This window comes from Vanessa tameamea, chromosome 20 (assembly GCF_037043105.1).
Source record: "Vanessa tameamea isolate UH-Manoa-2023 chromosome 20, ilVanTame1 primary haplotype, whole genome shotgun sequence".
In the NCBI taxonomy this organism is placed as follows: Eukaryota; Metazoa; Arthropoda; class Insecta; order Lepidoptera; family Nymphalidae; genus Vanessa; species Vanessa tameamea.
Window position 1 is genome coordinate 652907 of NC_087328.1, and position 14083 is coordinate 666989.

Here is a 14083-nt window from a genome sequence, read left to right on the forward strand (position 1 = left end):
GAATACAATATTTAATACTGGCAATTTCCAATAATACACTTTTAAATTTAGAACGACGACTTGGGTCGTATAATAAAACTTTTATATGCAACAGTGTAATGTTGATTAAAAAAATACATAATTTTAATTTAACAAACGTGAATAAATAAATACCAAACACAACACTGACATCTTTTTTTTAATTTATTTGTGGCATAGAAACATGATATAAGACTAACATTGTACAATAAAAAAAAGTATATTTAATGTTTAAAAAAATCGTAAGAGATTTTGTTCAAAGAAATACATATATATATATATATAAGTGCGTGCCATCGATTTTGCTCGGGTTGGTTGGCTATCATTGGGCTTCATACAAAAAATAACACCCAATACATTTATTTTTGCTGTTTTAACATGAATAAATTCTAACTCGGTTTGAAATGTACTTTTTTTTTATTAGGTGATTGAATTTCTTTGACATGTTTATTCTTAAATATACATTTAATTACTTAGAAGATATAGAATGCATCATAAGAAGTACCTTGTCCAATCGAATTCGGTATAGTTGGCCCTGTTTTTGCTTACTTTGAAATCGAATACTATATAAAGGTGTTAAATCGATTTCAATTGTAAATAATATCAAACAGCCCCTGTATTTAATAATACTACAGAACATTTGATGGAGTCCAATCGATATTCAGAAAAATTATAGTGTTGCCGCTCTGATATGAATGAAAATGATATCATAGTGATATTCGTTAATATTTTAATGTTGCCGCTCTGATGCGAGTGATATCAAAGTGATATTATTTATAATTATTTAAGGGCAAGTTAGAGAATTAAAAAAAAATACGATTTTTGATATGAGGATATCTAAAGTTGCGACAGATAATTGTATTTTTTTGTGTTGCCAACAAGCAGGGTGGCAATGTTAAAAAACTGTATAATACTACATTGTCTATAGATTTGTGAACACTTGCAAGCAAACAAAAAATATTTTTTGGTTACAGTACTAATATTTATGGACGTTGGTTGTAAGTCAGACATTATTTTCAAATTAAGTTCATTTAAGTTTTGTTTTCTGAATCATTCGGTTAATTCTTATTATTGTTTTATCAATGAGTTTTGTTGGCGCTTGGAAATGCGTGTCTGATATAATAACTAACTTCAGAGCGGCAAAGATACAATATTTCAGTAGTTCGGTTAGAAATGATTATTTAGAACCGACAATTTAATAAGAAGGAATATAATAAATTGTCAAAATTCTAACAAGGAAAGCGTTCGACGTTACAATATTAAAACAAACAACATTTACTTAAATCCTATTATAAATATAAATGTTAAACACCAATAATTATTTGACATTTATAACGTGATATAAGGACCATTTCATTGTTACGGTAAATTTTAATCAGATTCGTACAAATCGTAAACAGAAATGTCACATAACCTCACTTTTAAATATAAAATAATATATTTTAATTTAAAAATTAATCTGACTAAATATATAGCTGTTACTGGTTTCATAAATTGAAAAGAAAACAATTGTTATTTAATTACTAATTTTTGTTTACTCTTCGTACAAAATCGTTAAAATTTAAATCACGATTTAAGCGTGTTTTTACATGAAAATTGAATTGTATCCTTTAAATCAGTGTTGCATATCGATAGTCCACTATCGATAGACTATCGATAGTTAAGGTGTTAGTGATTGTATCAATAGTCTATCGATAGTTCTCCATGTGCAATACTATCGATAGTATTGCAAAAACCATTACTTTTAACCTAAATTATCTATCGTCCAAAACTATCGATACTATCGATAGTATCAAAAATATCGCTGCTACCAATAGTATTACTTACAGAGAGCTAGAGAGAGAGCAATACTATCGATAGTATTGATCAAACGATACTATCGATAGAACTATCGATATCCTGAATAGTTTTCCAGGTCAACTATCGATAGTCAAACTATCTACAGTTCTGCAACGCTGCTTTAAGTAAACCCTCTACTGTGTATTAATACGTTTCTGATATCTGTCATTTGATCTTGACAGAATGATGCAAACAAACATAATCAGTTGACATAACATTGTAACAGCGCAATATGGTTTCAAAAATATAAATATTCTATTTCAATATAATCATTACAACATTTACTGTATTTAAGCATAACGATACGGTTTTTAAGTATCGTAAATTCTTTGCTTTTTTTTAAAGTTACTCTTCCCTTCTCATTTACACAATTAAAACTAAAATAACGTAACTAATTTAAATACGCACCAAACAAATCGAGTATGAATTAAAACAACCTGAATGTAAATAAAACAGATTATAAATAGCATATCAAAGAGACTACTATAAAATAAGATCTGCTTTGAGGACAAACAATGCGCACTTCAGACAAAAATTAAGGACCTAGTATGTACGATGTAGAGCAACGTAAAAAAAAATAGAGCGTGTTCTAAGAAATCAATTCTTGTACTTGTATTTGTTGGTGGAAGTATCGCTGCTTCCACCTTGCTCCTTTTCTCAGTCGGCCGTCCACTGAAATAAGAAAATATATTAAGGATATCAATGCGACAAAAATATAAGATTTTCTTTTGTAAATTATTACATAGAGTTAATTCGTTATCCTTTGTAATTAAATTTTATATACTTTTGCCTACTATTTATTTAATATACAAGACGTGTTCAATTGTTCATAGTTAAATATATAAATAAATATTGGACAACATCACATACATTACTCTGATCCCAATGTAAGTAGCTAAAGCACTTGTGTTGTGGAAATTCAGAAGTAACGACGGTACCACAAACACCCAGACCCAAGACAACATAGAAAAGTAATGAACTTTTTCTACATCGACTCGGCCGGGAATCGAACCCGGGACCTCGGAGTGGCGTACCCATGAAAACCGGTGTATACACTACTCGACCACGGAGGTCGTCAAAATATATATAAGTCTATCGCGTTTCCGTGTGACCCTCGGTATGTATCAACTTTTTAGAATGTTCCTCGTTTTTAATAAATATTGATTTAAAAAATAAATAAAGTTGAAAATATGTCTCAAATTTAAGATTAAATGAAGTTTCTAACAAACAAATTACATATAGTATTCAACATACCTTTAAATTCGCTCCCCCCTCCTTACGGAGCTCCTGCTCTCTCTTCTCCATCTCTTCAGCGCGAAGCTGCATGCGTCTCACCTTCTCTGGATTCTTGACCCCACGGGATGCCTCCTCGGCGCGGCGTTTCTCAGCCGCTTCCATCTGCTGCCTGCGCCTGGTCTCCTGAGAGCAAATAAATGGAGAGTGGAATTGAAACTAAAAGCAAACTGGACATATTCGTTAAGAATAGAATAAAATTTACATCCTACCATAAAAAAAGACAAGTACCTCTTACTCTTTGAGTAATTTTTATTTTTATATACAATAGATAGGCAGACTGGCAAATGGGCCTCCTAATGGTAACTCATCACCAGAGCCTATACAGTGGCACTGTGCGAAATATTATCAAACCGACCTTGGGAACTAAGGTATTATACTATTTTTCTTGGTGTGTTGGTAGGGTTTTTTGTGAAAGAGTTGGTGCTACTCACGCATCACATACTCTGCCGCCAAACAGCAATACTTGGTTGCGTTTCCGTTTGAATGAGTGAGCCAGTATAACAAGCACAAGGGACATAACATCTTGGTTCCCAATGTTGGCGGCGCATTGGCGGTGAATGATTGATATTTTGTACAATGCCAATGTTCGTGGGCAATGACGAGTAGTCATTATCAGATGGCCTATTTGCCCCTCCGAGTATCTATTTTATAAACAAAAACAGTCATGTCCCTTGTGTCTCTTAAATTACCTCACACATCAAATATATAGTTTATGTATGTGAATATGTCATGTCATGTCTAAAAAGAAATAATATTTTGTAAGTGTACTAAATTATATGTCTCCAGCAATCAACACATTTGAAAAATTGTAGCTTAAGCGATTAGGTGGAACTCGTCAAATTAAGTTGCTAAAACCCACACATACAACAAATTAATTTAAATAAAAGCTTGCAATTAACTGTTATTATATCATTATTTAAAATAGGAATAAAGCATAATATATTAATGAATATATAATAAATATTCAGACTCCATTTTGACTCTCATTGAATGCTGCTCATAAGTACTCTATAGGATATTGTTATTTGTTTTTTTTTGTCATCATATAGGTAGGACGACGATCAAATGGGCCATCAATGTTCAAAGTGAGTAACCTTCCCATCAGAATATAAGAGTGTTTTTGTGCTCACACTTGTGCTATAAATATGTCCTGCAGGGCCATTACGGTCAGAGCATAGCAACTGTTGCTTTCAAATATTTGTTGTGAATTAATATCAAATCAAATGAAAAAAATATAAATCATTATTATGGACCTATGCAGTAGCATAATACTCCGTAATACTGAATTATCAATCTGCAACAAATATTTGATAGCAACAATTGCTATGCTATAACTGTAAAACCACCACTGCATAGTAGGCTGGTCTCTGTGTAAGATTAGCCGCTGTAACCAAAATCTGTTAGATGTTTGTAATGTTTATGGAAATCATCATCATCATATACAACCTTAAAATAATGATTTAATCATTATTATGTCATCACAGCACTTGCATAGTTAACAATTTAAAAAAAATTATATACACACACATGCAAAAATGTTAAATATTACAGTGAAGCAAATTTTTAGCAGCTTACATAGTCTGTTGAAATAGTTCGAAGAAATTAGAAATAATAATAACAGCATAACATATGTTGTTTATTGGTTGGTGAATTTGAGTTAAATATCTTTTGGATTAGATGAGGTTAAGAAAAAAGTTTTTATGCTAATTTTGCCCTGATACCATGGATAATTCACTTTATCTTCAGTATTTCTGATTCTGTTTCATGATACCACTAACAAATGGGTTCCTTGTCCAAGGTCACATATAATTATGTTCAAATATTTCTAATAAGACATACAAACTGCCACAGTTTGTATGTCTTATGACTATAATGACTGAAATGACTAAAAACTGCATATCTTATGCTCAGAACTCGTTTTTGTCACATCACCTCTATTCGTGTAACATGTATATTTTGTCATAACAGGTGCTTTTAAATAAAAGCTTGCAATTAACTGTTATTATATCATTATTTAAAATAGGAATAAAGCATAATATATTAATGAATATATAATAAATATTCAGACTCCATTTTGACTCTCATTGAATGCTGCTCATAAGTACTCTATAGGATATTGTTATTTGTTTTTTTTTGTCATCATATAGGTAGGACGACGATCAAATGGGCCATCAATGTTCAAAGTGAGTAACCTTCCCATCAGAATATAAGAGTGTTTTTGTGCTCACACTTGTGCTATAAATATGTCCTGCAGGGCCATTACGGTCAGAGCATAGCAACTGTTGCTTTCAAATATTTGTTGTGAATTAATATCAAATCAAATGAAAAAAATATAAATCATTATTATGGACCTATGCAGTAGCATAATACTCCGTAATACTGAATTATCAATCTGCAACAAATATTTGATAGCAACAATTGCTATGCTATAACTGTAAAACCACCACTGCATAGTAGGCTGGTCTCTGTGTAAGATTAGCCGCTGTAACCAAAATCTGTTAGATGTTTGTAATGTTTATGGAAATCATCATCATCATATACAACCTTAAAATAATGATTTAATCATTATTATGTCATCACAGCACTTGCATAGTTAACAATTTAAAAAAAATTATATACACACACATGCAAAAATGTTAAATATTACAGTGAAGCAAATTTTTAGCAGCTTACATAGTCTGTTGAAATAGTTCGAAGAAATTAGAAATAATAATAACAGCATAACATATGTTGTTTATTGGTTGGTGAATTTGAGTTAAATATCTTTTGGATTAGATGAGGTTAAGAAAAAAGTTTTTATGCTAATTTTGCCCTGATACCATGGATAATTCACTTTATCTTCAGTATTTCTGATTCTGTTTCATGATACCACTAACAAATGGGTTCCTTGTCCAAGGTCACATATAATTATGTTCAAATATTTCTAATAAGACATACAAACTGCCACAGTTTGTATGTCTTATGACTATAATGACTGAAATGACTAAAAACTGCATATCTTATGCTCAGAACTCGTTTTTGTCACATCACCTCTATTCGTGTAACATGTATATTTTGTCATAACAGGTGCTTTTAAATAAAAGCTTGCAATTAACTGTTATTATATCATTATTTAAAATAGGAATAAAGCATAATATATTAATGAATATATAATAAATATTCAGACTCCATTTTGACTCTCATTGAATGCTGCTCATAAGTACTCTATAGGATATTGTTATTTGTTTTTTTTTGTCATCATATAGGTAGGACGACGATCAAATGGGCCATCAATGTTCAAAGTGAGTAACCTTCCCATCAGAATATAAGAGTGTTTTTGTGCTCACACTTGTGCTATAAATATGTCCTGCAGGGCCATTACGGTCAGAGCATAGCAACTGTTGCTTTCAAATATTTGTTGTGAATTAATATCAAATCAAATGAAAAAAATATAAATCATTATTATGGACCTATGCAGTAGCATAATACTCCGTAATACTGAATTATCAATCTGCAACAAATATTTGATAGCAACAATTGCTATGCTATAACTGTAAAACCACCACTGCATAGTAGGCTGGTCTCTGTGTAAGATTAGCCGCTGTAACCAAAATCTGTTAGATGTTTGTAATGTTTATGGAAATCATCATCATCATATACAACCTTAAAATAATGATTTAATCATTATTATGTCATCACAGCACTTGCATAGTTAACAATTTAAAAAAAATTATATACACACACATGCAAAAATGTTAAATATTACAGTGAAGCAAATTTTTAGCAGCTTACATAGTCTGTTGAAATAGTTCGAAGAAATTAGAAATAATAATAACAGCATAACATATGTTGTTTATTGGTTGGTGAATTTGAGTTAAATATCTTTTGGATTAGATGAGGTTAAGAAAAAAGTTTTTATGCTAATTTTGCCCTGATACCATGGATAATTCACTTTATCTTCAGTATTTCTGATTCTGTTTCATGATACCACTAACAAATGGGTTCCTTGTCCAAGGTCACATATAATTATGTTCAAATATTTCTAATAAGACATACAAACTGCCACAGTTTGTATGTCTTATGACTATAATGACTGAAATGACTAAAAACTGCATATCTTATGCTCAGAACTCGTTTTTGTCACATCACCTCTATTCGTGTAACATGTATATTTTGTCATAACAGGTGCTTTTAAATAAAATCTTGCAATTAACTGGCATCATTTAGAATAGGAATAAAACTATATATTAATGTAAATATTTTTGACTCCAAAAAATGAATCATTATTGTTTTGACTCTCATTGAAAGCTGCTCATAAATACATAATATTATATTGTTATTAGTTTTTTTTTTAGTTATTATATAGGTAAGCGGATGAGCAAACTAGCCGAGGGAAGAAGCTGAACTTATGAGAGATCATATCAAGTTTATTTTAACATAAACAATTTAAAAATGAGCAAATAATGTAATAGATTATTTTTTAATCTATCAAAAAGTGAATGAACAATATCATTATGTAAATTCTTTGGTGATTTCTAGCAATTTACATAATTTAATTATAAGTGAAATCTGTGTATCATGTATTATTTTTAACATTAACCAATAAGGTTTTCAGTTTATAAAAGTATTTTGCCTGTGGATTTTTTTAAATACATTTTCTTGATGTTATGTAATTTTTTTTTTATAAGCAATTGTAGTGGGTATTATGAGATACATTTTAACATAATATACAACAGATTCAATAATTTAAGAATTTTATTAAATCATACTTCAAAAAACCTGATTTTATAGATTCCTTCAATTGCCAAACACGTTATTTAAATAAGGCACTTATTAAAACTATCAAACTATCCATGAATCTTAATGATACTCCAAAAATCAAATTTAATCTTAGATATATTTATGTATCTATTTCTGTTAATTGTTATACAAATATAGTAATCTTTTTTGTTTCTGTCCGTTAACGTACGATTACATTTACCCATCTATGTTATTGATATGAAAAAAACAGGCATTCCTTATTGTTTTTCTGTAAATAATTATTGGATTGTAATCCAAACATTCAACTTACTGCATCTGGAGTCAATAAGTCCGTTGCTGAGGGTCTACAGCAGGATGTGAATATTCCCATTTTTAGGAAAACTTAATTAAAACTTGATTTTGCCAAAAAAATTGCACATTCCAGTCTTATGTACTAACACAGTATTTTATTGACAATAACATTGACATTTAAAAAAACGTTCAACATTTTTTTTTTTAATAATTATGATTTAATTTAAAATCCTGAAAACATCTCGATTTTATTTATAAGGGAAAGGCACAGTTAAATTTATTTAAATAAACAGCAAAATAAAATCTTAAAATATAATTATATAATTCACTATAACTACAGACTGCACTACGCCACATTCAGTCTTACAATTCTTAAACTAACCATTCTCATCCAAATTGTATTAATGTTTGCCATTATTGCAGGTATTATAAAATACTGCAAAATTGAAGTATCGAGTAATATAAATTATTTGATCCGTACAACAACGTACTATGAAAAAGTTCAACTTATCGATCAATACTAAAATATTACCAACTAAGAAATATTAACTAGGTCAGGGAGCTAAAAGTTCTAAAATATTTGTATTAATAATTGTTTTGAATGTTATTTATACTCCAGGTTTATTATGCTGCTGATTAAAGTTTATTTTAAAAATGAATACTTTACATCCTCATACATTTTTTTTATTAAGATATAGTACGTTAACATTGGTAACATTGATATTTTCGATAGTCGATAAAATAAATTACATATGTCACATCACTAACGCAAAGTACTTTACTGTGGGCTGTCGAAAATTTTTAGATTTCATAAAAATTGCGTTTTAAAAATGTTTTCACGCTTAGCTTTGCGTTCAGGTACGTTTAATTATCTAAGAATACTTTGCCGTAATAATTACTTTTCTCGAAACAAAATTATAACCTTGTGTTAGGGTGGTTTATGTAATCGTTTTTGACAAGTGCCGAATGAAATGTATTTTTTTTTAAATTAATAAATCTTAATGTAATTGTAAGTAGCTCGAAAATTAGAAGAAAAGTATTGTTTAAAGCGTTGGCCTGTTAACATCGAAGGTAGTTTTATCAATCAAAAATTAACCTAACATTAATTTAATCAGCTGATAGTTCTGATATTCATTGAATTAAACTTTAATAAATTGGATTTAAATATGTTTAAATTAAAATTTAGTATTATATATAACAGAACATATTTATTTATTTATTTGAATATTAGGATGATAAAACATATAAGCTCTTATCATGTATATCAGTGCAGACATTCAATAATTTCTAAACATCATTTTTATACGCATTCAGAACGTAAGATTTTTAAATATGGAATGTTTATAATATTTAAAGAACAATAATTTATTTAAGAAACACAGTAACACTTAATAAAGAAAGTTAATCAAACTTAAAACATATAATAAGTAATTTTTAAAAATATTATTCCTCAGTCGCGGCCCGTCAGTCCACTCCAACAGCACTTGTCGCTCGTGGCTCGGCCACCGAGGTCAGTGGTCTACGGGATGAGAAGAATTTCCCCCGGCCTGTAAGAGGCGAGCCCGGTAAAGTGCGACTTGGCTTCATTCCAGAAGAATGGTAAGAATATAAAAAAATCTTGAAATTATGAAATTTTTGCTGAATTCAAGTTACCTTCGGCTAACTATGCAGAGTTAGCTATGACAAGTCTAGTCTTAAATTTACATAATTACTCTTTTAAGTACTTTTTAAGAATCACAACAGGTACTTTGAAAGAAGTCAGTAATATAGAGATAAACAGCTTTTATATTAAAGGTCTGTACTATGTAGATTTGCATAAAGTAAAAATTAAAGCAACAGCCTGTTACAGCCACCGCTGGGCTTAGGTCTCCTATCCTAGTGTGGAGAAGTTTTAGCCCTTATTCCACTGAATATACATGTGGCAGATTTTACATAAACGAAGCAGGTTTAATCACCATAAAATAAATATGCCAACCCAAATTGATATAAAAACATGTTAATAAAGACTTTGTATAAGTTTTACAGTGACCCTTAGTTACACAATATTATGTTTTTTATTTTAAAGACATTACATGGAATAGCAAACACGTTTTGTCTTTTTAATTTTATTACTAATTCTGTTTACATTTCAATTATGAACACTTCATATGAAAGTGTTTTCATAACATAAATAAATAGAATATAATATAAAAATTACATGAATTAGTCTTTATTCGAAATAATAACTGTATAAACAGGCAAAGATAAAACAGTTCAATACTTTTCCTCATCTGTTTAAAGTGTTTCTATAGTATAATTTTTTTTATTAATATTAAATTAATTATTCCAGGTTCCAATTCTTCCATGCAAAGACTGGTGTGACCGGTCCCTACACATTTGGCGTTGGTCTCGCCACATACCTGTTCAGCAAGGAAATATATGTCATGGAACATGAGTACTATACCGGTCTCTCCATCTTCGTGATGATCTATTATGCTAGCACCAAGTTCGGACCCAAACTTGCTGAATTTCTCGACAAGGAAGTTGACGTAAGTGATCAATGATATAACTTTTAATTCATTCATATTAAGCTATAGCATAACAATATATGGTCTAGCTATATTATTGTAATTTCATCATGGCTTCTTGGTCTAATGTTGTCCCCATTTCACAAGCCTAAACGAATCTGCCCACTACATCAACGTACGATAACCATTACTTTATAGAATAGTTAAACACTCATGTGCAATAAGCACATAAGTCCTATCAACCACAAGTTACATAATTCACCATCATAGAATGGTAGTACCATGAGTGTGTAAAAACAGTATAATAGAGACCAGAACTATATATCATTCATTCTTAATATATATACTAAAAGTGTGAACTTGACAAAGGTATCCCGTTCCATCATCGAAAATTCTTAGAGAGATTAATATAATAATATTTTTCGGCAACTCGAAATATACGAGAAATCGAACTTTGAAAATCATTTTCTTAGATAGTCAAATGGAGTACCTAAGACGAATTTAAAAAACAAAACTAAACAAACATGTAATAAGCTATAGAAGCAAATTTGAGATTATCTGTTGATTTTTTTTTTATTGCCGAAATAATAACTACATAAACAGGCAAAGACAAAACATGGTTTTCTTAAATATATAATAATGATTATTGACGAATTTCAATCAGTAGGTTAACGCTGCTAATGATAATAAGCTTAATATTTGGAACGGACCAATCTCCTCTCTACCATGTGATATTGCCAAAATATTTTCCACCAATTTGTTAAAATACTCTCCAGTACGAAAATGCCATATAAAATTGCACATTTATATTCCTCCAGAACGTAGAAACCAACTGGAACGCGGGTCGCCTAAGTACAATCAAGTCCCTTGAAGATTCCATCGCCGGAGAGAAGGAGGCTCAGTGGAGGGCTCAGGGACAGGAGCTGCTCATCGAAGCCAAGAAGGAGAATGTTCTGCTGCAGCTCGAGGCCGCGTACAGGGAACGTGCGCTGACCGCGTACCAGGAGGTGGGCCGCCTGCGATTGTATAACATATGCTATTTAACTGGCTTTCGATACAGGTCTCCAACTGTATTGATAACTTATCTGCCAAATTGTTAAAACAATAATGCAACCTAATATTTTACTAGTTTAATTTAAGCTTAATGTAGCTTTAATTATTTGAGTTTAAGTTTGATATATCCAGTGGTTGTCGAGCGCGGGTTCGCTCACGATTTTAGGGTTGATTATAAAAAAAAATAAAGCTGTGTCCTTTAGGGTTCAATCTTTCATACCAAATCTTATCAAATTTGGTTCAGAAGAATGGCCAAGACAGCTAATAAGACAGAGTTACTTTCGCATTCACAATATTAGTATAGACAAGGCTCAGTTAATTGAAGCCATATTGATCCAATCATAAAGAATACAAATTCAAATCTCTGTGTTTGCCTCTTATTAATAAAGATATTTGTGAACAGGTCAAGCGTCGCTTGGACTTCCAACTGGAGAAGACCCTCCTGGAGCGCCGTATCGCTCAAAAGAACATGGTCGACTGGATCGTAGCCAACGTGACCAAGGCCATCACACCGGACCAGGAGAAGCAGGCCATGGACCGCTGCATCGCAGACCTGGCGGCGCTCGCGAAGAACTAAAATATAGTTATTTATTATCTGTATATTGTTAATAAACTGAAATCAAACGTACCATAGTTTATCGGAGTTTTATTTTAAAAAAAATAAGTTATGTCTCAAATTATTGCAATTATAAATAACTTAATTTTAATTTGATTATTTTTAAAACTTATAATTATAAAGGTTTTCGAAAACAATGTTTCAAAGGTGGGCTTGACTATACTAATGATTCTAATTTGAATAAAAAAACTTCGTAACAGCCAATTTTATTAAGGCGACCGCCTTAAGAATTTGAAATCGTAGTATATTCTGAAACATGCTTTGTTAGATAACATACATTTACTTATTTCCCAACTAAACTGTTATTAAAGTTCCGTAACCATAACCGTTTACGTGTAGTTTACCGCAAAGTATCCGTTTCTATATTAAAATACAGCTGATATTTTTATATTTGTCGATTCATAAATTCAAATCATTTGTAAAAATTACATTGGTAAAGAAGATGTATTATTAATTACAAGATTATATATATGATAAAAAAGCGTGGAGCTAATACTTGGCGACTTATATAGTATAATATCAGGGATAGAGGAAAACACATATTTGTTATATATTTTTTATTACAATAAGATATTACTTGACAACAGTACGGTTATTCAGTTAAGGGCGTATAGCCCACAGTTAAAGCTCTTTGAAACTTATCGTCACCCTTGGTTACTCTATCGCTTATACAAAACGCCTACTCAGTGCTCACCAGCTCTAAACACGACACTATTATATAAGGCGAAACTACATCGTTTATTTGATACTTTGTTTAACGTAACCGGCGTTAAAGTACTTTTACAAAACAAAATACCTGAAAATAAACTTTTAACTTGACTGTTAAAAATGTGTGCTCAAAAGAGCAGGAGACATATCACGTGAACCAGAATATCAGCGCTTTTGCATTGAGATTTAACAATTAATGCGTCTCCTTGTAATAACAACTGTCTTTGGTAAAGATACGACTATGATGAACGGCAGTAGTTTTGTGCCGCATAGCGAAACGACGAGTCGTCTTAAGCGATGGCCGAATCAGGTGCTCGAACACATAAACTAACCTATCACAACTGAGTTACAATATCGCGGTCCTTAGTTTAAGCCAGCGACTAAAAAAGCCAAGCCAAGACAAAATATATCAAAACCAAAAAAAATAATTATATTTTTTACGAAAATAAAATGTAGTTTCGCCCGAGACCGAAATCGATAACCATTTATCAAATTACACTTTTTACCGATTGAGCTTATTCTAAAAATAAAATAATCAACAAAAATTGCACAACGTATAGAAGTACACAGGTAATTGTCTCATTATATGTAACATTATGGGACAAATAAATATTTCCAAATCCCCTTACATCTAAGGTCCGGCCATTGGGACAATGCGTTTCTGACTAACGGCTGACTGCTGACATAGCATTGTAACGCTGTTACAATTACAGTTTAAAAAAATATTATTATTTATTGCAATTTCAAATAATGATATACTTTATAATTATATGATTCGTCGTCTATACGGTCAGCGCATTTTCCCAGCAGCCGGACAATACGACAATCCAATAAGATAATTACATACAAACAGAATATGTTTCTATTTTAAAGGCCGGCAACGCACCTGCAACCCTCCTGGTGTTGCAGATGTCCATGGGCGGTAGTAATCACCCATGGACATCTGCATCATTTCCATCAGATGAGCCTCATGCTCGTTTGCCATCGTATAACATGAAAAAAAAAAGAAAAATAT

General features: G+C 31.0%; 2 protein-coding genes across 3 annotated transcripts; one reads left to right on the forward strand and one right to left on the reverse strand.

Moving 5' to 3' along the window:
* Positions 1-1987: 1987 nt before the first annotated feature.
* LOC113403740 (small VCP/p97-interacting protein) lies at positions 1988-8691 on the reverse strand. Of its 2 annotated transcripts, XM_064217997.1 has the most exons (4): positions 8567-8691; positions 8204-8415; positions 3112-3276; positions 1997-2529 (listed from the first exon to the last, which is right to left on the reverse strand). In XM_064217997.1, the coding sequence occupies exons 2-4, from the start codon at positions 8261-8263 to the stop codon at positions 2515-2517; spliced, it is 240 nt and encodes a 79-aa protein (XP_064074067.1). In that variant the 5' UTR covers positions 8264-8415; positions 8567-8691; the 3' UTR covers positions 1997-2514. The 2 variants fall into 2 exon arrangements, with proteins under 2 accessions (XP_026500106.2, XP_064074067.1); XM_026644321.2 differs by lacking the exon at positions 8204-8415 and having other exon boundaries at positions 1988-2529; positions 8567-8678.
* A 197-nt stretch (positions 8692-8888) lies between these two features.
* LOC113403738 (ATP synthase subunit b, mitochondrial) lies at positions 8889-12380 on the forward strand. The gene is made up of 5 exons (XM_026644318.2): positions 8889-9042; positions 9639-9783; positions 10514-10712; positions 11510-11698; positions 12148-12380. Exons 1-5 carry the CDS (start codon positions 9015-9017, stop codon positions 12319-12321), a joined length of 735 nt encoding a protein of 244 aa, XP_026500103.1. The 5' UTR covers positions 8889-9014; the 3' UTR covers positions 12322-12380.
* Positions 12381-14083: the final 1703 nt, after the last annotated feature.

Excerpts from the sequence above, each read along its gene's own strand:
- LOC113403738 (XM_026644318.2), top strand. The coding sequence starts at position 9,015 with ATGTTTTCACGCTTAGCTTTGCGTTCAG. Across the intron at positions 9,784-10,513 it reads GGCTTCATTCCAGAAGAATG|GTTCCAATTCTTCCATGCAA; the intron begins GTAAGAATATAA and ends TAATTATTCCAG. Across the intron at positions 10,713-11,509 it reads TTCTCGACAAGGAAGTTGAC|AACGTAGAAACCAACTGGAA; the intron begins GTAAGTGATCAA and ends ATATTCCTCCAG.
- LOC113403740 (XM_064217997.1), bottom strand. The coding sequence starts at position 8,263 with ATGGGAATATTCACATCCTGCTGTAGACCCTCAGCAACGGACTTATTG. Across the intron at positions 3,277-8,203 it reads ACTTATTGACTCCAGATGCA|GAGACCAGGCGCAGGCAGCA; the intron begins GTAAGTTGAATG and ends ATTTGCTCTCAG.